We start from the raw sequence: 25,260 nt of genomic DNA on the forward strand, positions 1-25,260 counted from the left end.
TCGCCCCCTGCTGGTCATTAGAAATAATGCAAGCACTTAAGAATCAGCTCGACTTCTCAGACTGAGAAGTTTTATAGCACAGTCTATAACAGAGGAAGGTAAACTACATTTCCTTTAGTAAAATTACGTTAATGATCATTCAATTTAAAATTGGCTTTATAGGTATTATATGTTATTAAACAGGAATTATGATGGTCTGATATATATAATAATTACAGTAAAAGAAGCCGAACATGTGATTTTAAGTAACAGACTTGACTTACTTTTTGATTTCAAACTCAACAGCTTTTAGTGGAAATTAACATTCTGAACAAGTCACAAGCATGCACATATCCAAAATAATCTTTTAAATTTGCATTTGGAAATACAGATTACAAAATAGAAACAATAGCAAAGACAATATACAACAGGGTTGAAACATCATGCATGTCCACAGCAACACGCTGTGATGCGACACCGGACAGTTTCTTTTTAATCGGTATATTCTGCAAATCAAGACTATGTGCAGAGAAAAATCTGTCTTCCACATTCAATTTAATTTGACTTTTTTTTCATCTTATAAACAAATGGTCACGTAAAGAGAATCACATGGCAACAAATAAATAACTACAGTTCTGTTACTACGACTTACAGGACAACAGTGATATAATGCTATTCTCACTAGAAGCTTTAAGTGGAACTTAAACTCTGTTTTTTTATTTTTGTTTACACATTTAATGAACTGTAGAGTCATTTATAAAACCCCATATTATTAAAGGGACATTTGAGTCAAACCTAAAGTCTCTGGGAACAAGCAGTACAGACCAAGCAGCAACTCTTTCCTTGTATTCTGGGACTGAGGGCACACCTTTAATCGCAGGGTCCTGTTTGAGCATCACTCATCAACCTTTTTTCAGTTTGTGACAAAAATCTCGCTTTTGTGCCTTTTTATGGCAGAAAAAGGGAACGGGCTGTGCCGAGAAGTACCTCAAGTAAGTGGCGTCTCAGACTAAAATAAGCAAAAGTCTCAGTGTATCAGACATAAAAAGACATTTTCAGATGACCTGTGCATCTTATATTTGAAATAAATTGACCTCCAGCTCTCTGCATTTCACCATGTCGTCTCAGGATCGGCCTATTTTGTGAAATTACTTCAAATCTGATCAACAAACCTGACATTTTTAGTCTCTTTTACTAATTTTAAACTAAAGTGTATTAGCTGCCTTGCATGAAGTCAAGTCTATTACCAGAGTTATAATTACTTTTAGATAAAACCATGAAGAAGGCGTATGATACCCCGCATCAGCAGTTTCTAACTAGTGTGAGTTTAGCATGAGCTCCTCTCTAGTACATGCTCTTGTTTTAACTTTTAGGCTTGTGGGTGGATATTTTAGACAGGATAAAATATGAGAAACCTGTAGTTTCGAGTTTTAGCTACTAGAGTAAAGTCAGACTATGTTGCAGCATTGTTACTGGCAGCATATGTATTTAATGCCTCAGTCACAGTAGAGTAAAAACAGGATGGAAGCTCCTTGCGCCTAGAAAAGGAAAATTGGTGGTTGCCCCATGAATGCACTGATTTATTTATTTATTTTCTGTTGGAGACCAACCGTAATTAGTTGCACCCAAGGCTGACCGCGCACCACCTCTGCACAGATTGCCTTGTGGGGGGCAATTGGTCTCGAATTTTAAAATGCAGACAAAACTGCCACCACAGTGCAATCAATCTGAGTCGGTCTGCGGCGATGAGCACAACTCATCTGTGAGTAGCCAAAGTGGGCTCAACTCAGCTGGTTGCAAACTGTATTCTGTTCATAAATACCTAATGTGAATGTTTATGTGTAGCTAAGTCTCAATAACAGACTGCATGTAATAGTCCTTTTGACCCTATTCAATCGCAAAGTGATACCAGCCTGAAGCCATCTTAACAGCAATAAGTTCCTGTGAAGATGGCAACGCACTCTGAGTGGTTGCATACCACTTTCCAACCACTGTTTACTCTAGTGTGACTGTGGCATATGTAGCTAATTAGTGTTTGAATCAGTGTGTGTGTGTGTGTGTGTGTGTGTGTGTGTGTGTGTGTGTGTGGTGACCAACAAAGAAACACATTCGGAACGCCTTTCCTTTCCAACACAAGCACGCAAGCTGCACTGGAGTAAGCCCTTTCTAGTTTTGCATCCCCTAAGATCTTCACAGATTAAAAAACAAGACAAGCCAAAATATAGTTTACAAAGGAAAATAGAGAATTCATCTTTTCTTTGACATGAAAATATTTCCGGAGTATACATCTGGTGTGAAACAGTCAGCATTCACGTCAGGCAGAACAGTCTCTGCTCAAAAGCCAGGAAATCACAAATAAAGTGCAAAGCAACTAGTGGACTAAACATTGCACACACATACACAAAAAAAGAAAACAAAGAAAGAAACCAAGAAATTAAAAAAAACCCAACACACACAGTTGCATTTTACCCAGTCCAGAACCTGACATGATAGGCAACAACAACAAAAACGGTCATATCCGGTGTCTTGAAAAGCACTCCACTTCAGCATAGCGAGATCAAAGTCCTGCACATAACATGTTATAATAATCTGCTCGACGTGTCTATCATGTCATGCGGCTGACTGCGTAACACAGAAGCGTCAGAAGAGTCAAGTTCACATATGCAAACGATCAGCGCACGTGCCAATCTGCAACTTTCACGGGACGGATCCCGCATCAACAAAGCCAAGGAGAAGGCCAGAACGACCGCGAGGTCTTTCTATACAAGAAGGGACCGCTTTACACTCGTACGCAGAGAGATGCTACAGTAGTAGGAGAAAGCGTGGAACAAGCAACAGTCTGATTCCTTAAAAGGAGAAAAGGGGCAAATGAAAGAGCGCAGAGAGAAATGGAAGCCTGGTCGCCGTCTGTGACGGACCAAACGCACCAAACATCATCGGGTTCATTTGGCAAAGGGTTAAAACTAGGACACTGCCACTTAAAATACATTCTTTTATCATTCATCAAGTAGCATTGTACAGAGATGGAGGTAACAGAGTCACTGAACAGGAGAAACCCTTACATGCATCCCTTTAGACTTTGTGTTAGCGTTACGTTACACAAATCAAACCTGCAGCTATAGAAGGCCTTCATTTAGAGGTTTTGACTGTCAGGTAAGTCATGCATTTTGTATCAGCTATAGCATATGTACAAGGTCAGTGAATCAATGACTTCAGCAGGACGGAAGAAAGGAGATGGCAGGAAAGCTCAAATCACTGGCATTATTGGCAGCACGACAGTGCACGCGACGCTTAATATCTTTTAGGTACACAAACCTTTGGAAATGTAATCCGTAGAGTGTGAATTCTACACGTTTGTTTCAGAGGATTGAAGGAAAAATCCAACCTTAGCTGCTTTACACAAAGCAGAATTAGTGTGTGTCGCTTTTTTCTTCGTCATGTGAATAATGCAAAGGTCTGACACGGGTTCATTTAGGGTCAGGGGCAAAGGGTGTTTTTCCAGAGCAGCAATTTTGCACCATGTTCAACAGTTGCACAGGATGAAGAGGGAGATTCAGGTACTTAAATAAATCACGATTTACAGTTTTTGAGGCCAAAACTTCAAAATAAAGCTGGATTTATGCTTCTCTGGTATCGAAATGAATTTGTATTCCACTTGTTGATTGTCATTAGCACCACCACGACACACTACAACATCCTGCACGCGCACACTCCCGATAGTGTCAGTTTTCTAGCGTAGAGCCACGATGTTTAGTCTTTAAAAGAGATGTCGCCCAATTCCAGTTTTTAAGTGAGATGGTTTTTAATTCTGTCATAAACTTCAAAGCCCTTTACGTCTTAAAATATTATACGGCCTGCATGACATTTACCATGTTTGACATTTTAGGTTCCATTTTAATCTGCAATAATGTTTCTCTTTAAAATAAAACTGACATCTCCAAAGTCCACCATCTGTAATAAGTCACACTGCTTGCTCGCCTGCAAAAAGAAGAATAAATCCAGCTTAACGTGCAAACTCTGTTAGCCAATAAAACACCAGAGGTGGATTTTTCCTTCAAGCATCTTATTTGTCTCATTTTGCATAGGAATCACAGGCCCGTTGAAGGCAAACAAAAACCGTTGATGGAGGTTTACAGCAAACAAGAAAACACTTCAACTGAGACGAACTGTCCAGCTGTAGAGGTAAACCAAACGTGATTCCTTTTTCTTTTTTTTTTCAGCAAGGGGGATTTGGGAACTCTTCCCATCAGCGCTGTGAGTAAAAATATTAGCACATCTGTACACAAACGTTACAATATAACAAACATGATCCCACAGACTGCACGTGACTCTCAGGGAAACTCTGACAAAAGGTTTAGGCGGGCTGACTGACCCCTTAAAGTCTCTCTGCGTATTCAAACGATGTGACTCTGCTACACCGCTGATTTGTGCGGTGTTCATTTGGTTGCTGAAAAATCAGATTGCACACAATACTTGGTATATAAATAGATTTATATAGCCATATTCTACTTTGTCTACTTTATCCCATCCTCTCATAAACTAGAAGCGTGGAGCTTATGAAAACCAAGTAATTTAGTAAGAAATAGCCACGCGTCGAGAGTCAGCTGCGTTTTTGTTAGAGCTTCCCTGTAAAGGAGCAAAAAGCCTCCCCATAATTGCGCTCCATCTCGAATACTTCAAACCCACCTTCGATTTTTTTTTCTCATTTTTGCCCCGCTTTAGAAAACATCCAACAATTTGGCTATAAAGTGTACCGCTACAAAATACAGTACATTGATTTGTCAAACCTTACACAACATAACCACAAACATCACTGACCAAAAGTTTCTCTCAAATACGAGAAAACGTTACAGTAAGTTACGAAAATACGCTGTCACGTTAGACACTTAAGTAGAACAGTAGAATACTCCCGTAAGGCAAAATCAGGTGATTTCACAGTGACGACTTTAAAAGATTTCAGTGATCTCTGGTTTAAAAACAGACGCCTTCCTTCACTGAGAAGAGGGTCGGCCTGAACATGTGTGTATATATGTACGCATGTATGCATGTATTCTGGCTTTTCATCAGGAGAAAATAAATTTAGACGTTTTTGTTTTTCTTGTTCTATTTGAATAGAAATACCTGATGATTTTTCTCAGTTAAAGATCACATGTGTGGCTTTAAGCCGACGCATTTCTGGAGCACGCAGCATTTTTTGGAGCGGTGCTAAGAAAAACTGTTGTATTTGGATTGGACTGTTGGGCTGCAGCATGGTTAACGGTCACCACATCTTACATCAGAAAATGGCACACTGAACACCGAAGGGCAACTATGGGGAGGTTTTGCACTCCTCGATAAACCAAAAATAGCTTAATAAACACATTTATAAATATGTTAGTAATCAATAAATAGACACAAATTACATCAGTGCAATTTTACACGATGCCTACAGAAAACATTTTGGCATCAAATTGAAATTATGAAATGGAATATAAAATCTTTAACCAAATAAATAAATAGAACATATAAATAGATGAAGCATAAAAACATACAAGTACACAATGAAAATAACATTTGGTTGTCAAAAATAAAGCTTTGAGTGTGAAATAGAAAGCCGTTATGGCATGATGGGAAAACCGTTCTATTTCATTGCACGGTATGAGCAAAGCGACCATGTTTTTTTCGGTTTCTTTTTCCTCGCTCTCTTTTTTCTTAAAAACACGGCCGCTTATATCGGGTGTGGTTTCGCCCAATGTCCTAGCAGCTTCCTGCTACAAGCAAATATCAACAAAATAAATAATAAAGCGGATATGAAAAGAAAAGAAAACCGTCAAATGTGCGTTTTTGGAATATATGTGGCATGTGATGGTACACTGTAAACACAGTAGGCTAGCAAAAGCGCTGAGCGACCAATCTCATTCAAAACGACAGCGAGGCAATCCCCCCGGCGAGCCGCTGGATGTCTTTTTTCCCCCCTGTTGTCTTTTGGTGCCGCATCGTTTCAAAGGGCAAAGTCGGACAGCTGGACGGCCATGCAACGAGGAAGAGGGATCATCCTGCCCTTTGGTTCTCTCCGTTAACGAGTTTTCTTTTTCTTCACGTCACAGCCTGTCCATTCTAAACGTGTCCTCAGTGGCGGGGTCGGCAAGCACCATGTCGGGGTCATTGAGCATGTGCAGTCCGTCCAGGGTGAGCGGGTCGATCTTCAGCTCGTCCAGAGGGAACTGAGAATCTGCGTCGAAGCTGACGTCGCCAACTCCCGCAAGAGAGTTGGTCAGCTCTTTGGACAGGCTTGGCGGAGACTCACCTGTGACTGAGAAATACAAGCACTGAGAAAAACGTGGACGCCTGGCAAGAATCGGGTTAGCATTTTTACTGATTCAAGCTAAATTAGAACAAGTATTTCTACATGTTTCTCCACCACAGAGATCCTATTTTAGAACTACTGCATAAGCGGATTGCAAAGTTCTCTAGTACCCTTAAAACCCAAAAACAAATGTTCAAGTCACTGGAAGGTTTACTTTGATGATAGTACACGAACTCTGCACAGACGTACAGCTTATTCTGCTATTGACTCTTGTTTGGTGTGGTTTATTAGACTGGATGATAGAAGTCTATAAAACAAGAAATTTTGGAAATTTAGTAAAATGTGGAAGTGTCTAAATACTTTACTTAATCTCTATGGACCCCAAAGCGATTTACACTACATTCAGTCATCCACCCATTCACACACACATTAACACACTGGTGATGGCAAGCTACATTGTAGCCACAGCTGCCCTGCACTGACAGAGGCCAGGCTGCTGGACACTGGCGCCACCGGGCCCTCTGACCACCACCAGTAGGCAACGGGTGAAGTGTCTTGCTCAAGGACACAACAACCGAGACTGTCGGAGTCGTGGCTCAAACCGGCAACCTTCTGATTACAAGACGAACTGCCAACTCTTGAGCCACGATCGCCCCCCTAAAAGAAGTTGTTCCCTCATATCATCTCTGGAGAATTCTGCAAAAAGCGAAGGTGCTCCTAGCTTCGGCTTGGTTGCCTTTAGACCATAGGTGTCAAACTCTGGCCCGCGGGCCAAATTTGGCCCGCAGCCTAATTACATTTGGCCCGCGAAGCCATACCAAATTACTATTAATGCTGGCCTACTGGTATTATACAGCTAATATATATATTGTTTAGTATTAAGCTTTGCTTGTTCCATATTCAGTTTTTCAGCAAAACTTGTTTGAGTCCATAAGAAAAGATTCATTCTTATATCTGGAGGAAGATTTTTTTTCAATAAATATTAATGTTGGCCCGCGACTTTGTTCCAGTTTTGAATTTTGGCCCACTGTGTATTTGAGTTTGACACCCCTGCTTTAGACTTATTTACCTTAGCCCAGATAGAGCGCATATTCACTGAAATCTCAGTCATGTGCAACACACCAGTAAGGGGGGGCCTCGTTTATTGCTCATCACTGTTTTGATGGATGCTTGGCGTTTATGCAAAGAACCTTTAATGTATCAAAGGGCAAATACACACAGGTGCTGTGGTTACCTGTTAGGATGATGTTGGGGATGTTGCCGTGGCTGCTGTAGCCGAGCTGCTGAGAGTCGGGTAGGCTGCTCCCAGTGAGCCCCATCATGGCTGCCTGCGTGTAGTTGAGGGTGGAGCACTGGTTGTAAAGGCTGGTGGAGCTGATGGGGTTTTCGATCATGTTGAACTGCTCGAGCTAAAAAGCACAATTGTACGCGTTACACACAGTGAGGTCGGAGACAATCTAAAGAAAACCTTTTACTTAACATTACGTGTCACCTGATGAGAGAGAGCATTGGTCTGCCTCGATGCCAGCTGCTGATCATAAAAGGAGTCGCCGAATATGCTGCCCACCACGGGGATGTGCTGGAGGAAGACAAACAACCACCAAAAATATATATGAGAAATACACCATTGCAGTGGCTACAATTAAAACAAATCTTTACAGAGAGAGAAAATATCTGAGTTCACAAGCAGACACTTTCAGCGATGGAGTAGCAAAAAACACAAGCAGCACACAAAGTCACACAACTGTCAGAGTGAGCAGCGAGCAAAGCAAATGGACCTCGTGACCACGACTGTCATGGTTAAACAAAAAGAGGAGGCTAACAGAAGAGGTAATAACGCCACTCTTTAATGATTATTTTATTATTAAAATTGAATGCACACTTTACAGTTTTATTATAAATGACAAACAACCAGGGTGTTTCATCCTCGTAGACAGGACCACGACAGCCCAGATCAAGACACAAACTAATTCAGATGAGTTGTTGTCATCATATTACCATGGCAACATTCAACTCACCACTACTGTAGGGACTCCAGTTCAAAAAAGATTATTTATTTTTTAAATAATATTTATTATATTGTGGTTTATTTGGAAAGTTGTCTGGACTCATTGAGTACACATACCTACCAACGATTTAGCTTACAGTAGAAAGTGCCTTGAGGCATTGTTTGGTGTAATTTGGCACTAAATAAATAAAGCTGAACTGAACACAGATATATAGTTAGCAGGGGTGGTGAATAAAATGCTACTGATACTCCAAGTGGCATCCATGAATTACTGTCTCCACATAGTAAGTGAGCTGTTGAGAATATGCTGAACTGTCAGTAGCAATGCCGTTTTTGCCTCATTTAGCTACTATTAACCACTGTTAGCTATTGTTAGCCTCTGTCACCTGATGTTAGCCTCTGTCAGCTGATGTTAGCTCCTGTGAGCTTTATATGAAGACAAAGGCTAGATGTAAAGTCCAAAACAGAGGCAAACAACATAAGATCCCCTTCCACGGTTTCAACCCCCCCCCCCCAAAAAAACCCCAATAAAAACAAAACAAGGATGCATGTTCTGAAAAGTAACTGTAATTAAAATTTCTTTTTAAAAAAACTACACTTATGCTGTGTTACAGTGTAAATATCAAAATCATTGGGATGGAACGGCGAGGCCAACAAGGTTATCTCCCTAGCATAAAGTTTGCATGATGATGACCTGACTCTGTGACAACAAAGCAGATATTTTTTTCCTGCACGTATGTAACTTGCTATCTGCATGCTCCAGCCCGGCATGTCCCCCACCCATGAAAAAACAAACAAACCAAGTCTTACCAGTATCTCAGAATATATCTGACACAGAGAATATACTTTGGGTAAACTACATGTGAGAAACTGTAATGGATGAGGATACAAGATGAATATTTTAAGGCTACAAAGTGTCAGAGCCTCCATCAATAGGCTATCAATATGTTGCCATGCACGCTGTAAACGATGACAGTGCTGATGAAGAAATGAGTTATGCAGCTGTTGACACCATGAGTGATTAAGTGTGGATACAGTGAATGAAAAGCAGTCTAACTCTCTACAATTAGCTTTCCCCCAGGAGCAAAGCCCTTCCCCAAACAGCAGGTAGCTCGGTGGGTGGGCTCTTACTTGAGGTGAGCCTCCAGGGGAGAAGCCTTGATTGGAGACTGGGGAGGTTGGTGACTGAGTGGCTGGTGAGCCAGTCTGATTGCGGTACTGTTGGAGGGAAGAGGGTTAGCTAGCACTAAGCTTCATGCCTGTCACACACAAGTCTAAAAAGGATGACATGTGAGAAGGCATCAACTTAGGGTCTGCTCAAAACATATGAGGTAGGACTAAAAAGCTCAGGAAGCTAGTCCATGGAAATCAAAGACCTTAGCTGATTAAACTTTGATCTATTAAGCATTTAAAATCATATTTGAGTGCATCTCTGGATCACTTTCAGCAGTGCTGCAATTTTTACATCGCTCTCTGGAAATCTTGTTCTGACCTTTTCACTGCACAAGATAGAATGAACATCAACTTCTATTTCAAGCTCAAATGTGTGGATGTTGTGTTTGTGGATGATTATCGGTGTTGAAGAGAACTAGGTATCTCTGCACAACATATATGTTTTCAGCTGTTTACAACTAAAGCCACATTTTCCAAGAAGGAAAATTTCAAAAGTCCCCACTGTGGAATATATGTGGGAGCCAGCATGGAAATGTACATTTGCATGTGCAAATGTGTTGGTATAAGCTAAAAGAGATTATAATGAAGTCCGGGATGTTTGGGATCCCTTGTTCTTCCTGTTAAATTTGACTCCTTAAAAAATCAAGTTAAGTTGATGCACTGTTCAGCCACAAAGCTCAAAATCTGTGTTTTGAGCACTCAAGAGTGAAAAACAAAACAACTAGTCTAGTGCAGTCCATCTAGTCCAACCATTTACAAATGAAAGGGAGGCAGAAAAGAGTTCCAGGTAAACCAACTAAATAAAATACCAGCTGGGCTTAAAGTGATCCAGGATGTTCTTGGAGAGACTGGGGAATGTTCAGTTAGGGTAAAGGTTTTTGACTTTGCCTAAACCTTCTGATTATACCTCATACAGGGTGGGGACTACCAACCAAAACCAGAAAAACCATTTGACGCTTTGTATCTGGCCAATTGGTCTACATTCAAAACATGACTACTTCAATAAAAACAGTTGTGTTTTAAAGAATGGCCAAATGCATATTGCTTTGCTCATAAACCATCATTTACAAAGATGTTAACATCAAACAACTTGACAGTGACATCTTGTAGCAAAGAGTAATATGTGTTTATGCTGCTTAGCTAAGTTAATCTATACAATTACAAATAAATTAGCATAGAAAGGATGTGCAGATATTTACTGCGATGTATTTAGGGTAGCAGAATATTTAAGAACATCAAAGTGGTAAAATGAACAGCAGTTTAAAAATAAGCAAAATTATCTCAATCATGTCATCAGATTTTTATCTATGCTTCCACGTTCTTGTTAGACTGTATCTTACCGAGCTGATGCTCATGCTGCCGGTGGTCTGGCTGTCTGGTGAGGGACTGCTGGCAGTGGCAGACGCTGTACCAGCGGAGGCCAGAGTTGGCAAGGTAATGAGCTGGATGCCTTGTGGCAGGGCCTGCTGCTTCTGGAGGTCACTGATCAGCTGAGCCTGAGCCTGAGCTGTCAGCTGGTTGAACAGAGGGTACTGGGAAAGCTGCTGTTCCAGGGTCAATGACTCTGTTGGCACGACCTGCAAAGTGATGAGGATAAATTAGTCCCACTAGCAGTGATTTCTGCTGCATGAACTGAAGGATAGCGGTGTGGTGTTTAAATGTTTTATCTTATCTTTAACCACCTAGTATGTGTTGAATACTCATTAGTATACAGCTTGACGTTTCAAAAGCACTACAATTCATGGATCTCTACTAAAAGCACAAGGACAAAGACACAGATATCATTAAGAGCCTGTTCTCAGCATCCAACAGTGCTATTTACACATGGGAACACATTACTGGAGAGGTTTTCAGTCACTTAGGGCCTAGTGAGCCCCCTGGCAACCTCTAGCTGATAAGGAAACATATGTACTCTCAACCCAGTTGAAAGTACGAGGTGAAATTATCTGCAAAGAATTGTACAGTGCTGGACCAACAACCTCCTTGCGATTGCTTTGGTCGTCGGCACATGCCTGCAGTTTGCCGACTTGTCTGCAAAGACTCAACTGGAACTGTGAAACTGTTCCTGCTAAAATCAACATAGCCATGTAGTGTTTCTTTAACTTAACCAGACTGCAAATGAAAACTGAAAAAAATAAGAAAAGTGAAAGATCAACCTAGCTGATAAATGTGTAAATGTGGCATGCTCATCCACCACGGCCTCCCTACAATACCGACTCTGTTGCTCTCTCATGCCTGACTTTGTAAAGCCACACTCTTCCTTTCCACTGATGACTATCTGAACATAAACAAATACTGAACAAATGAGAGTTTGACCATAATGTAGTATACCCTAAAGTGCAGTATTTTATTCTGCAATTTATTCTGTGCACAAAACCTATAAAATGTAATTAATCATTAATGGAAAAAGACTTGAAACGGCACAATGAATTAATGTGAAAATCCTTACTAGGGCAATAAATCAAGTAAGATGTAGGGTCAATATAATGTGACTTCTTTTTGCAGTAAGTGATGACACTCATTTGTTTCAAAGTCAACACATCGGGACGCAAGTGCAATATCTATTTTTAAATTTCTGACTTCATCTATATTTGGTCCAAATACCTTGGATATACAAATAGCATGTTCCTGAAAGAGAATGAAACTGATTTTAATTAATCCAGGAGGATCCTTACCTGTGTAATGCTAACAGGTGAGGAAAGGGTGGGTGAGAGCTGCTGAGGAGATTGTTGGAGATGGAGGTCAGAGGTTAGGGTGAGCGGCACCACCGGTGGCTGCCGGCGCTGTGCAGTCACGGTCATGGTGGGCTGAGAGGAAGTGGGGATCCCTGGGAAGTTTAAAAAAAAAACAAAAAAAAAACTATGGATGTAAATGTGCCTGTTTTTTGTCTCCAACTTAGCTTTAATGCACCAACTGGTGTAAACAAGAAACATCAGAAAAAGTAAAACAGCAAAAACCACCAACTTTAATGGCCTGCACAGTAGGGACTGACACGGAGTGCGGAAGAGTGAGTCTAAGTCTAAGTAAAAGTCTGTAAAAGGGCATAAATGTGACAAAGCACAAGTTCCTACATTTGGTATTTTACACATTAGGTGTTACAACATAAGAGACAGTTACAAACTGATGCTGAACCAGATCCTGTTGGCCACAGTGTGTGCCGCCTGCAGAGCTAGACTCAACACTTGTGTGCCTACACCCGTGAAGCATCAAGTTAAATCCTGCTGTTTTGTTGTCATTTGTATGAAAACTACCAGCATGTTTTTATGTTTTCTTTCAGCTGCATTTGTGTTTAGTGGCTCTCCTTTGTGAACAAACACATTCCACTTAAAGCTAAATTTCTGTGCCACAACACTGGTAAAATCTCTTTGCTTTGCTAAACTGACCCCTTTTACCCCTTTAATGAACACAAAATGTTGCTTATTACCGTGGCTGGCGGCGCTGATACCCAGGTGGGTGAGGTTGGTGGTGAGGCTGCCTGTGCTGTTGGCTGCGCTGAGGGAGGGGAAGGCCACGGTGTCCTCGGGGTCCAGCGGGGTAGAAAGCGGTGGGGGGAACTGAATGTTAGTCAGATCGGGCAGCGAACCGCCGGTGTTATGTGCGGCTGGGAGCACAGATGGGTTCAACTCCTGGTCTGGCGAGGGGAATATGCTGAAAAGAGGACATTTTCTATCAGACATAAGAACAGCTTATGTGAAACGAGACTCTGACCAAGTACATGACCATTTTTAATAAAAGGCAACAGCGGTTAAGTGACAGTGGGTAGCATGTTTGCTTTAAATTAAATGCTATTTTAATCACTTCTTAAAACCCACCTCTGTTTATTGGCCACAGTATGAGAGTCGGTTTTCATTTTGCTTTATAATTTGAATTATATTATTCTGACTGTGCTTTTTATACACTTTTTCTGTTTTAAATATTATTTTTGTATTGTTCTTGTTAATATTACTACTATTATTTATTTATGTATTTTTTATTTCTGTCCTTAGCAAAAAGCGCTCTATAAATAAGCTTGGCTAAACTGAAGCCTATTGTGCTTTCACTCATTGATGCCCACAGATAAATAATTTCCAGCCGTGCTAGAATTTTCCATCAGGCTGGCGATCTTTTCTCAGTGTGTAGTCTGTGTGTCGTAACTTGTTTTCAGTTTCTAGCAAGGAGAAATGATTGCAAGAACTGTTTCATGCTTTTCTTTGGTCCGTTTGAACCAAATACAGCAAACACAAGCAGACTTACTTTAGAGAGAAGCAGGAACAATAATCTTCTACTAATAATAGGAAATCTAAAAAAGGCTACTTTTGGCTGATTCTTTGGTCACAAAGGAAGCGTATCTGGCAGATTTTGATGCCAGATATTGTTTCTGGTGCGACCACCAAGGGATTTGTGTCTCCTAGGAATGAACAGAGGACATGTAAGCCACTCCTGTTACATCACAACATAATGATCTTATAATAACTTTTCTTCTAGATTACCTATTGGGTATTGTGTACACTGAAAAGTTGCTTTTAGCAATTTTTCTATTTTTTTTTCTAGCGCATAATTATAAACTTGTAATATGGAGGCTTAACACGAGTTACCCAGAAGTGCACAGCAGGAGTGACAGGAGTTCATAATAGTTTGCTTCATTTTTGACTAACCAAATGAACGTGCATTTAATTTTTCCTGGTTTTTTTGTTTTGTTTTCTGGTATAACATTTAAACATGGACATTATTTGAATTTAGAAGCAAAAAAGATGCAAATTCTTTCGTGACTTTTCTGAGAACTGACAGCACATTTCATGGATGTGGTGTTCTTTTTATGTACAGCTGTCAAAGCATAATGTCGAAATGTTGAGATTTGTGAGAATCTCAACATAACAGAAACAGAAAAATATTACATTACATTACATATTACTGTGCAAAGTCTTTAATTTGTTCTACTTTGCTTCCAAGGAGCCAGATTTTCTTTGAATTTTTGAAAGCGTTCTTGAGCAATAGTTCTGCAAAGTTTTTATTTGGACAGTTGCTGCTTTTTCACTCATTTTCAGTCCAGTCCTTGAACCTGAGCATCTTCAGACACTGACCTTTGAATCATTCAAATAAAAAAGGGCACCCAAATCAAGATTTCTAGCAAAGAAGCAGTTTTAAAATGTCTTGATGCATGCTCAATCATCCAGGTAAATAAATCCCAAAAAGTTGATTCTGTTCATCTGGATGTAGCATTTTCAGTGGGAGAAACATTTTAATGATCATGAAACTGACCTCACAGCCCATTGTTCATGCAGTGGGCTGGTTTCAGTCATTGTGCAAAGGTACTGTTTATAAGTTTGGGGAAACCTGCAGTTAGCGGAGACTGAAGAAGTCACTTGGATGAGTGATGAAATCTTTCTCCCACTGAGAACGCTACGTCCAGATGAAAAGAATCAACTTTCTGGGAACCAGTCGTTTGGTACCAGGCCACGGTAGTTGAGGCTCGGGTGTGAAGTTTATGGTTTTCAGGGTTTTTATCGTTTATTTTTTTCTTTATTTTTTAATTGTTTTGATCGTTAACTCGGTTTCCCTGGGTCTTTCCCGTGTGTTATGAATAAATCTTCTATTTTTTGGTACCGGTACTGGTTTTATTTTGTTGTATTTATCTGCAACATCTTAAAGGTCTGCGAAAATATTGTCGGTAATAAACCGGTCTGTGTCGCAAAGGGTTGGGGACCGCTGGTTTAAGGAGAGTGGAAATAAAAGGTTCTGGACTTCTTTAAGTTGCTTGAAGATGCTGACCTCTCATCTGAGAAGCTTCTTCAGTTCTAGGGTCAAATGGTGGAGAGTCCCAGATTTAAACCCTATGGGAGTGTCCCCTAGAGGGACAAAGGACCCCTTAATGATCCTGTACCTAATCACACGAGCCAAGGTATGAAAACGGGTGTGGTCACAGTCAGCCAAGGTTTTGGGGGAACTCATTGTGAAACCCCACCCTATCATGTGATTTGCTGAGGTCAGAAGGCCCAGGATGTGAGTGGGCATTAAGGCATCTGGGAAGGATCTCAAAACTGGTTTATAGATGGCAGATAGCTGGTGTCGTAAGCCACCGCCTCTATTCAAAGAGGGTAGTTCACAGTGGACATAGATGGCTTCTTTCACTCCTCTTTCAAACTATCTGTCTTCTCTGTCCAAAATGTGAACATTGGCATCCTCGAAGGAGTGACCTTTGTCCTTTAGATGCAGATGGACCGCCGGGTCTTGTCCCATCGAGGTGGCTCTTCTATGTTGTGCCATGTGTTATACTTTGCCATTTTTTCCATTCCTGTTTCTTATGTATACATTTGCATATATAAAAATACATCAACCTATGCATGCCAAAAAAGAAAAAAACAAAAACAAAAAAAAACCACACAAGCTTTACCAGTAAACCCAATCACATAAAAAACCCCATTAGCTTAAATAAACCATCCACCTATTAACTGTTTACTTAAATGCTGTGCCGAAAAACAAACAAAAAGATATAGATATCTATAGATATAGATAGATATATAGATATAGATAGATATAAAAATCACATATATGTCACATCATCTTGTTGATACCGGCAAGAAAAGATGGTCAACCAGTTTTAAAAGCTGCGTCTCTGTTCAGCACCTGATGTCATCGTATCAACCTTGTGCAGGTATAAAAGCTGCAGACTGTCAGAGATTAAACAACAAACAGCTGGAGTCGGTGAGCATCGGCACGACTGAAGACAACTCAGGACGATTAAACTGTAAGTTTTCAAATCTAGAATATCTGACTAAACTTTAGAGTCAGAGAAAGATTTACCGAAGACTTTATTTTGTTACAATATGGAAAATAAAATATGACAAATTAGTTCATGACCGTCTTTTCTGTCCAGCCAATGTGTTTTTTTCTGAAAAAAAACAAATAAAAATTTGTGCTTTTCTTTAAAGCAAAACGATGGAAGTGATTTTTTTTTTTATTTAAAAGTTAAATTATAAAAAGTAGCTGTATACTGATTACAGTAATTAAAAAAGCAAACATTTATGCTGTTCTAAATTCAAGAAGATGTTATTGCATTATGAGTTAGAAAAATACAGATAAAAGACATTTCTGTCATTTAGAAAATTAAACTAATAACACAATAACTTTATGTATTTGGTTTAGATTTTTATCGAGTGAGTTTTTATTGTATTTATTTCACTTTCCATACTTGATTTACTTTATTGAGATATTGTTATATTATACTGTATTTATTTAAACTATGTCATTATAGATTATATTTAATGTTATTTCCAGATTTTTGGGAAACACAAATGTGAATTTGAAATTAAACAATAATCAATCATTTTATTTTTGAAGGTTGAACGACTTTTCCACAATGATTCTCAAGATCTGTTTCATTCTGCTTCTGCTTCTCGGTAAGTGTTAGCAAATAACAACAAATTATATTTTAAGCAGTCGAAGAATTTGTAGCAATGAGTCTGAAGTTAATCCATCAATTTCAATGTCAGCCATTTCACAGATACCAGAAGCGAATGCAGGACAGCAATCTTCAAACAGCACAGCAAACAGCACAGCAAACAGCACAGCAAACAGCAGAGCAGTCATTAACAAAATCAGCCTGACTTCTGTCACAATGGCCGTCGTAGCTGCTGTGCTTCCATAACATAGTTACAGTTGTAACTATGTTGTTACAACTTTCTTTTTCCTATTTTACCATGTATTTGTCTGTGTATTTTTCATATCCTATCAAAGTAGGGAAGTTTCAAAAAGGGGAGGGATGATAAATAAAAGGGGATCTAAACTGTCTTTTGAACACATGTAAATGATCCATTTTACTGTATGCTTTCACAAGATTGTGACTTTCTTTGTGGCAAAGGTCAACAAATAAAATGTTTACTAATCAGAGGAAACCGATTCAGTCACACATGTTAAGATTTATTGTGATGACCATCTATCAGCATTGTGAAAATAGCTGTATCTAACCTGATTTATGGGAGAATATGTTAACTTACTAGCCAATAAATGACAATGATCACTTCAGTTTTGCTTTATTCTGTCCGTTAACCAGTCTTTTTACTTATTCAGCATCTTTGCACTCTGCACCACAGATATGCTATACGTGTGGTTGTTGTCTCCGTCATGTTGTCAACTTTATTATGGACACTGAGAGCAAAGAAAAAAGCCGAGGTCACTTCCTTGTACTTGGTCAATAAAGCTGAACCTGATTCTATCAAACAGGTGTCACGTCTTGCATTAAATCGTAAAGAACAAAGTATTTTAAGAAGCAAGTCCTGCTTTTGCTCTGTTATTTTGACAGATCATCTAAATTAACTTTGAACTAGGACATGAGAAACTACATGGACTTTCTCACCAGAGAAATCAGATAGATAATAAAATGGTTACAAATCGCTGACTTTCCAAAGTTTGGGGTTTTATTTTTGGTCCATCCATGTTTGGTCTTGCAAAATTCTCCCTTTTATTTTAAATTCTTTCAGTGCCGTTTTTCTAATATCCAATGTTAACGCGAAAAAGGATTTTTGCTTTAAATGTCATTATGAAGCATTTTATATGTCTCCTTTTCAGTGCCCATAGAAAAATGGCGCCATGAGCCTTTAGACTGGTTGCCTATAACCTTGCTTTCACTGCAGGACTCTTCCCCAGCCATATCTGATCTGATTTACTGGGGGGAAAAAAGGAAGTGCACCAGCAAAAAAATCCTGAAAGGCGATACTAGCAGCATCTGCCACTTTCCTCACAGATACTGGAGGATTTCCTTAGTTACCTGACACATGGCAATGCACAAAAAACTCAACCATCCAAATGAAAAACAAAAAAGAAGTAAACAGATTAATACTGAGCTGGTCTTTACTTAGTCCGGAGAGCTCCAAAACAGACAGGTAACAAAACCTACCTACTTGTTAATCTTATGAAGATGTGGGACTGTTGTTAAAATAGGTATTAATATTTTGTTTTGGCAGCAGCAGGCTGTTAATGTTAACCAACCAGCTAAGCTCCACGATCTAAAAGTAATCAAAAAACCCGACAAACAAACAGTGATGTTCTCTGTTCCTGGAATAAATAAACATTTGCCTGTTAGCATTAGGCACACTGGTAATCTCAGTATGTAAAACATCAAATATTTAATATTAGATTATCACGTAATGATTAAATGTGATCCTATGCAGTGCTTATTTCTTTGTACAGGTTCAGACTCTAATAGAGATTGTTCTCGATAAGCTGGATGAAGGAGGTCAGGAAGTTTGTTAACGTCAGGCTTATTCACAGTTTTCTGAAATAATTATAGATAAGATTTAAAGGATTATATTTGGTTGATGGTTATTCTTCCAACTAAAGAAAAAAAACACGTGCTATTGCATTGTGCCAATTAGAGCTGGGCGATATAAGATTTTTTCATATCACGATATGTTTTTTTTCATTTCAGGCGATAACGATATATATCACGATATAAGCCAAACAACTATATTTGCAAGATTTAAATGTGCCGTTGCTCACAAGTAAAATGTGAAATAATCAGCAGCTTGTTTTGATTTAAATATTTATTTCCCATAATAAGTTCAACAGGGTAGATGTACTTAAGGAACATGAGACTTCAGTTTCAGATAAATAAAGGCAAATATTGCAAACTACACAAAAGGCAGCCGCTAAAGCGTTTAAGTTTCAAAATAGAACAAACAAAACAGACCACTAAATTGTCAATTCCACTTAGAAACAAAATATTAATTCTAAAAATAAATCTTAGTTTGTTTTACAGAAGAACAGACAAAATTGACTAACTTTTGTCAATATCAAATAAACTGAAAACTAAAAGGAAATTCTCAATCTCTCCTTGTTGTATAGCTTAGCTTTTCAAACAGTTTTAACAGTTACTTTAGTCTGACAAAAGCCGAATGAATTAGCGCTTTCAGTCAGAGATTGAGCATGCACCGCTTTATTGTATTTCCAGACTTGCTTTCGGCACAATTTACAGTGCGCGCTACTCTGTTTTTTGTCAGACTTGAAATAGCCGAAATACCTTCACACTACGGAACTTCTGTGGCCTTTCCGTTCGAGAAGCTCTCCGGCATTGGAACCATCATCTGTTTTTTCTTCGGTAACCTTCGCTCACGCTCTCGGTTGATTTTTCTCTAGTCGGCACACTTATTTCCTCCATTACCTGGGCAGCCCGGCTGGCTGCTTCCCAAACAAATACACACGTGCGCCTTGCCACTTGTGCTGTACGTAACAAGTCACGTGACGTGACGCTGCGGCTGTGATTGGTTCAGCTCTGCGCTACTTAATTTGGATTAGCTGTTCTTTTTTTTTTTCTTTTTTTTTAAGAGGACAAGAGAGACGAGGCCTATCGCAATAGTTTAATTTTTCTATCGAGAAAAAGTTATTTCGCAATACATATTGTTATCGTTCTATTGCCCAGCTCTAGTGCCAATGTTTTCTTGTCAATTCTTAGGTCAAGGAAATTCAAACTCCAAAGAAATCACTAGGAGCACTGCATTATTTGCAACTCTTTCACCCAGTGAGAGCCAACAACTTCCAGGAACGACCGCCATCCAGTTGGGGAACACACATTTCTCCCTAGCAACCTAGCTGTATCACGTCCAATATGGCAGACAACTAATGTCCACATGTTGCTTCATGCACAATACTCGAATGGCATTGCTCTTTGAAGAATAATAAAACAAGCAACGTAAACCACTCACTTGATTCCTGGGACATCACACGTGTTGGGCTTTGATGAATCATCCTGAGAAGAAAATGCAATCATGAGACACAACTCTTGCGTCACCAGTGTACACTCTGCAGCCCTTCCCTGTCCCATTGGTACCTTCTTGTCATCCCACAACTGTTTCTGCATATCCTTGTCTGCACTTGTCTCTGAGTTCTCCGTCCCAGGCACTGTTAGCAGCAGTACTAATTAGTGAAACAGCAAGACACAGTTGCTTGCCATGACAAAAATACATAACAAACCAAAAAAAATGAGTCATCAATATCGGAGCCAGTCATGCAGAATATAGTGCTGTGCACCAGATTCTAGAGTCTAAAAATAGAAGGTGACCACCAGACAGACTGAAAGGATGCCAGCTAATCTTGGCTTCGCTTTATCAGAGCTTCACACATAAAAAGACATAATCAATGCATAATCAGTTAATTATTGATTTTCCTCTCTAGATCCTCCTGAATCAGCCTCATTCAGAGATGCTACTCCTCCACATCCAGCCGAGGGCTGAACCAGAATGCAGAAACTTTGCTAGAGATCCGTTTACTTTATAAATATTTCACCAAATATTTCATTACTGTGTGAAACCAGCCCCTTTATGTCTTTTGAGGTTTCTTGCCTGCATTAGTACATTCCACATTAATAAATAAAAGCAGCTCTGTTTCTTTGTAACGGGATCTTCCTCTACCTCGTTTAGGCTGCAGCTCCTGTGATCCCCCGGCAAAGACCTCCTGGGGCTTTGGATTCATGGCGCTCTGGTGTAAGGCAGAGTCTGAATTTGTCCTGTACGTGAGAGACAGATGAAATTCGAGCAAAACCAATGCCAACTCTTGAATACTGGCAGAATTCAAGCTCTGCAGCATCAAATCTATCAGAAATCTGTTCTAGACCTTCTGTTTGGCTGGTTTACTTTAGAAGTTGTGCATCAACTAGGCTGCACAGAGTCATGTCATTTAATCTTTGGAAGAGCGCTGTATCTGGCTGTGTGTCCTAGTTCTTATTTTGGCAAATGGACAAAAGGAGGTGCCTTACCTTCTCCAGCTAGTGTCTGGCGGTGGGGAGAGGTAAACTGAGCTGTAAGGACAGCTGTCAATGTGAATTTAGTCAAGGGAAATAAATTTGTTTTCTTGCCCTAATCAACTCAAAAGACCTGCTAAATAATAAATAACCACACACAAGTGTTACTTGGATACATTTACTTTGATATCTTGTTATCTAATAGACAAATATATTGACGGTCTTGTCAACTGTCTACAATGCATCGCGTTACATAGTTCAATATCAGGCTGTCAGTACATGCAGCAGAACAAACACTCACTCCCTTAAAATCCACTCAGCACCATTACTGACAGATGATATCTTAACACATCTCATATGATGAATAGTAATTGCGTTTCCTTAAACAGCAATCATTGTTAACCAGTCTGGTAGCAATCTCTGGTCCATATGACAATATAAAAACACGGATGACTAAATAACCTTAACCCCTGGTTAACCCCTTTCCAGGCAAACTACAGACAACCACTGCTCCTGGAGGTTTCTGGTGTGGGGCCCTCTTTCCCATCGATTTTATCTGGTCATTGCAACCTCCAGGAACCAACGCCCAACTAGTTGGGAAATACACATTTTTCCCTACCAACCAGAAGTTGCCAGGGGATCTCAAAACGGTCTCTAGGCCTGCGCAACTGAGGCCTTACTTACATTCAAAACTATTCATTCCACAAAGTTTTGCCCCTATCTGAAGTCTGCATACTGGTATTTTGGCCTCTCAACAAGTAAGAGGACATTTCCCAACATCAGTGGCTGATGTCTATCTGTTGTGTTTCTGTTTATCATCAACGGCACTGGCTAAATGTTTAGAAATAATATGATGACGAGCTAAAAGACTTGACAATAGTCCAGATAGTGTCAGTAACAAAGACTGTCATTAAAAACAAAACACTATGGTTTCAGAATTTCAATTATTCCTTATTCTAAATAAACTACACATGTATATAATGTATCACACTAATACATGAAAACTAATGAAAGCTGATAAATTAAACGGCTAAAAGCTTAAATTTAAAGTGGCCTGCTATGTTGACGTAGCTTGTCTCCAGACACAAATCAGAATTTTGACTTAAAATGAGACCAAAACAATAACACATCCCTCATCACAGTGCGCTTGAAACGAAAGGATATCTGGCGTCCATGTTTGTCGACTGTCAGCGGCCGGCGGTGAGGGGAAGTGATGCGGTTCCGGTCACGGTAAACACGGTCCACCAGCCCGTGGTGCCTGGTTGTCCGACTGGTATCCAGCACCGAATTCTGGAGGTGAACACATCAGGTGAATGAGGCCCCTCCCACAAAAAAAAACCAAAAAAACAAAACTTGCTTACACTATAAAGCTGTGTCTTAGGATAATGTCTGAGGATAAATGGTGCACATGTGTTTGTTTCAAAATGAGTCAAGCCATGGGCCCCCCATACTGATGCTTGAGTTGGCAAATGTATTAAAAATGGAAAGCCATGACAAGCAATGGTCTATTTAAAATTTAGGAACCAAATTACGCACCAGGGTGAAAAAAAACAAAACAAAAAGAAACTAAAAAAAACAGCTGTAGTGCACATCTTCTCCTTCACTCTTGGACCCTGATAAAACCTGATGCTTTATGCAGCTTTGACCACAAGGTAATGTCTAAGCACTTTACTGTCAGCACAGCCGTAAATAAGCCTGCAGACTTTCTTTAATGGCTTTAGAGGGATTTTCTGGGTTCTTTCACCAACACCACAGACACCTGCAACCTTTGTATGTCCAATATTATCACCAACAGCTGAGAAGGGCACACTGGTCTAGAACAAACCATTGATTTACCAGCCGAGAGAGGCCAGGGGCTCACCTGAAAAGGCAGGTCAATGTTGCCATTTCCAATCTGATTGACATTGGGCAGTGAGCCTCCATAGTACTGTCCACGATTCTGCCCTAGTTGCAAATACTGGGTCTTCTGTAACTGCAACTGTGCAAAGTAAAATTGCATGAAAGCATGAGTGAATGACTGATCCGATACACAAAAAAGAGATGCTAAAAACGAATGGTGCATGCCAGACCACAGTGTGGGATATGAAAGACGTATGAATGCATTAACTGACAGATGAAACGTGATGAGCCAGGCAGATGTGGCGGTACCACGAATAATCGAGAGGCAGAGAACATATTTTAATAGCAAATAATAAGAAAAGAAAAATCACATCAGCTGATGTGAATGACACCTGACTTGACAGCTGGTGTAATTACAGTCAGACTTTCCATGTAACACACCTGGCTACTACATTAACCACACAACAGTAGTCAAAACAAAAGTCATATATGTTATTAAAAAACAAAAAACACTGTGATGGAAGGCCTCGAATATGAAATGAAATGCGTGAGGATAAATGATCAGAACTGATGTGATGGATGGATGTTTGGATGGCAACACAAAGAAATCAGGCAGAGACCATAAAACTGAGTAGTAAATTCAATTTTTCCCCCCCTTTGCAGTAAATAACAGTACAGCTCAGGTTTACACTGACGCAGCGTGGTAAGTAGGCATCATTTCCAGCAACTAGACCAACAATTAGCCCCAACGTTTCCTGGCAACAAGATGGTTTATATGTTTTGAGACGAACAGCCCTGAAACAATTAGCTAATCATCAAAAATTGCGAGAAATTGCCAACAATTATGACAAGTCATTGTGGAAGTTATTTTAAAACTTAAAAATCCCATTTCAGCTCCACTTTACTGTTTTTTTTAACGTGATTATCATCTGCTATATCTAAACCAGAGCTTTTCATCCAAAGTTATATTCACGTCTATAAAATGACAACAACAACAAAAAAAGACAGACAGGAAAACAAAGATCATAATGTCTCAGCGTTAGAAAAAAAAAAACACAAACACATTTTATTCATCACCAGTGGACTTGCAGCTTCAGTTAAAGCCAATTGAATTGGCATAATAAACAGCAGCCTAATGAAAACATCTGCTCCACTTGTAGTGGTTGAGGCAACCAGTGCTGAACGCTGCCATTGTAGTGAGAAAGCTGCCATTCACACTTTGCTAAAGATAGAGCGAGTAAAAAGAGACATGTGGATCATTTAGTCAGAGCTGACTTTGCTCTCCGTAAGTGCATGCTATGAAAATAACGTTACGGGTAATGTGGGGGTTACCCTCTTTCCCCTTAATAAATAGGAAACACACACACACACACACACACACACACACACACGTACACACAGCTGGTTAACATCTGTTTGGCTAATCTCTCTGGCAACCAACATTGCTTCCCATTCCGTTTCTAAATCGCAGCTAACTTTTCCTAACGTGCTCTAATGCGGTCACTACCATGCCAGAAGATTTGTCTATTAGCTAACCAAATGTCAGCAGCCACAGGCAGGGGAGAACAGGTGCACATTATCCACAGCTCCAGCAGGCGAGGCTAAGCTGGTTAGTGCTGCTGGAAGCCAAATAATGCTGGCGTGTTTTAACAGGCGCGGGGGAAACGTCGCTCCGCGGCATTGCACTGATGCAGCAAAGGACGCTAATATGAACTTTAGCTTACTTAGCATCCCAACCTTTCCGATACATCTCCGCAGTGTTCGTTAGCTGCCAAACAGCGATGCAACGAGAGGTAAACAGCCCCTCTGTGGGGGTCTTACCCGCGCAGCTCTGGTGATGTTCAGGTCTTTCATCACTTCTTCAAACGCGGCGGTCTCTTCCGCCTGCTTCTGATTATGCAAAGCGATTTTTTCGCTAAATTTGCGAGGATTGTTAGAGGACGCCATCTTTCCCCTCTTCTTCTCAATGGAATGTTACGCTACGCACCACTCCGGGTTCTCCCGGTCGTCATCACGCACAGTCAACGCGTCTGTTGATGTTTTTCTTTTTCTTTTTTGCTTCAAGTATTGCCAGAGTTTGCGGCAGGGTGAGTTGCAGATAAAATAAGCTCTGCCACAAGGGAAATCGTGTGCCCCAGATGCATGCTATAAATAGTTAAATAAATAAATAAGTTCACATAAAAGAGAACAGAATTTTCAAACAGAATAAAAACAGCATGGAATGAAGCATTAATGAATGCATTGGATACAACAGAAAAAAACAGC

At 39.9% G+C, this 25,260-nt stretch overlaps 1 protein-coding gene and 1 long non-coding RNA gene across 6 annotated transcripts; one reads left to right on the forward strand and one right to left on the reverse strand.

Annotated features, from left to right (window-relative positions):
* Positions 1 to 263: 263 nt before the first annotated feature.
* crtc1b (CREB regulated transcription coactivator 1b) lies at positions 264 to 25,021 on the reverse strand. Of its 5 annotated transcripts, none has more exons than XM_013273683.3 (14): positions 24,817 to 25,021; positions 23,018 to 23,134; positions 22,321 to 22,446; positions 21,172 to 21,233; positions 20,828 to 20,922; positions 20,248 to 20,333; positions 20,123 to 20,166; positions 12,871 to 13,094; positions 12,122 to 12,273; positions 10,787 to 11,023; positions 9,405 to 9,491; positions 7,758 to 7,844; positions 7,500 to 7,674; positions 264 to 6,265 (listed from the first exon to the last, which is right to left on the reverse strand). In XM_013273683.3, exons 1-14 carry the CDS (start codon positions 24,940 to 24,942, stop codon positions 6,060 to 6,062), a joined length of 1,824 nt encoding a protein of 607 aa, XP_013129137.1. In that variant the 5' UTR covers positions 24,943 to 25,021; the 3' UTR covers positions 264 to 6,059. The 5 variants fall into 5 exon arrangements, with proteins under 5 accessions (XP_013129137.1, XP_005454044.1, XP_005454043.1 ...); XM_005453987.4 differs by having other exon boundaries at positions 264 to 6,271; positions 20,248 to 20,318; positions 24,817 to 25,016; XM_005453986.4 differs by having other exon boundaries at positions 264 to 6,271; positions 24,817 to 25,016.
* Positions 15,957 to 17,642, forward strand: LOC102078208 (uncharacterized). The gene is made up of 3 exons (XR_266421.3): positions 15,957 to 16,170; positions 16,764 to 16,822; positions 16,916 to 17,642. It is a non-coding gene; the product is annotated as an uncharacterized LOC102078208 (long non-coding RNA).
* Positions 25,022 to 25,260: the final 239 nt, after the last annotated feature.

Source organism: Oreochromis niloticus, linkage group LG15 (assembly GCF_001858045.2).
Source record: "Oreochromis niloticus isolate F11D_XX linkage group LG15, O_niloticus_UMD_NMBU, whole genome shotgun sequence".
NCBI lineage: Eukaryota > Metazoa > Chordata > Actinopteri > Cichliformes > Cichlidae > Oreochromis > Oreochromis niloticus.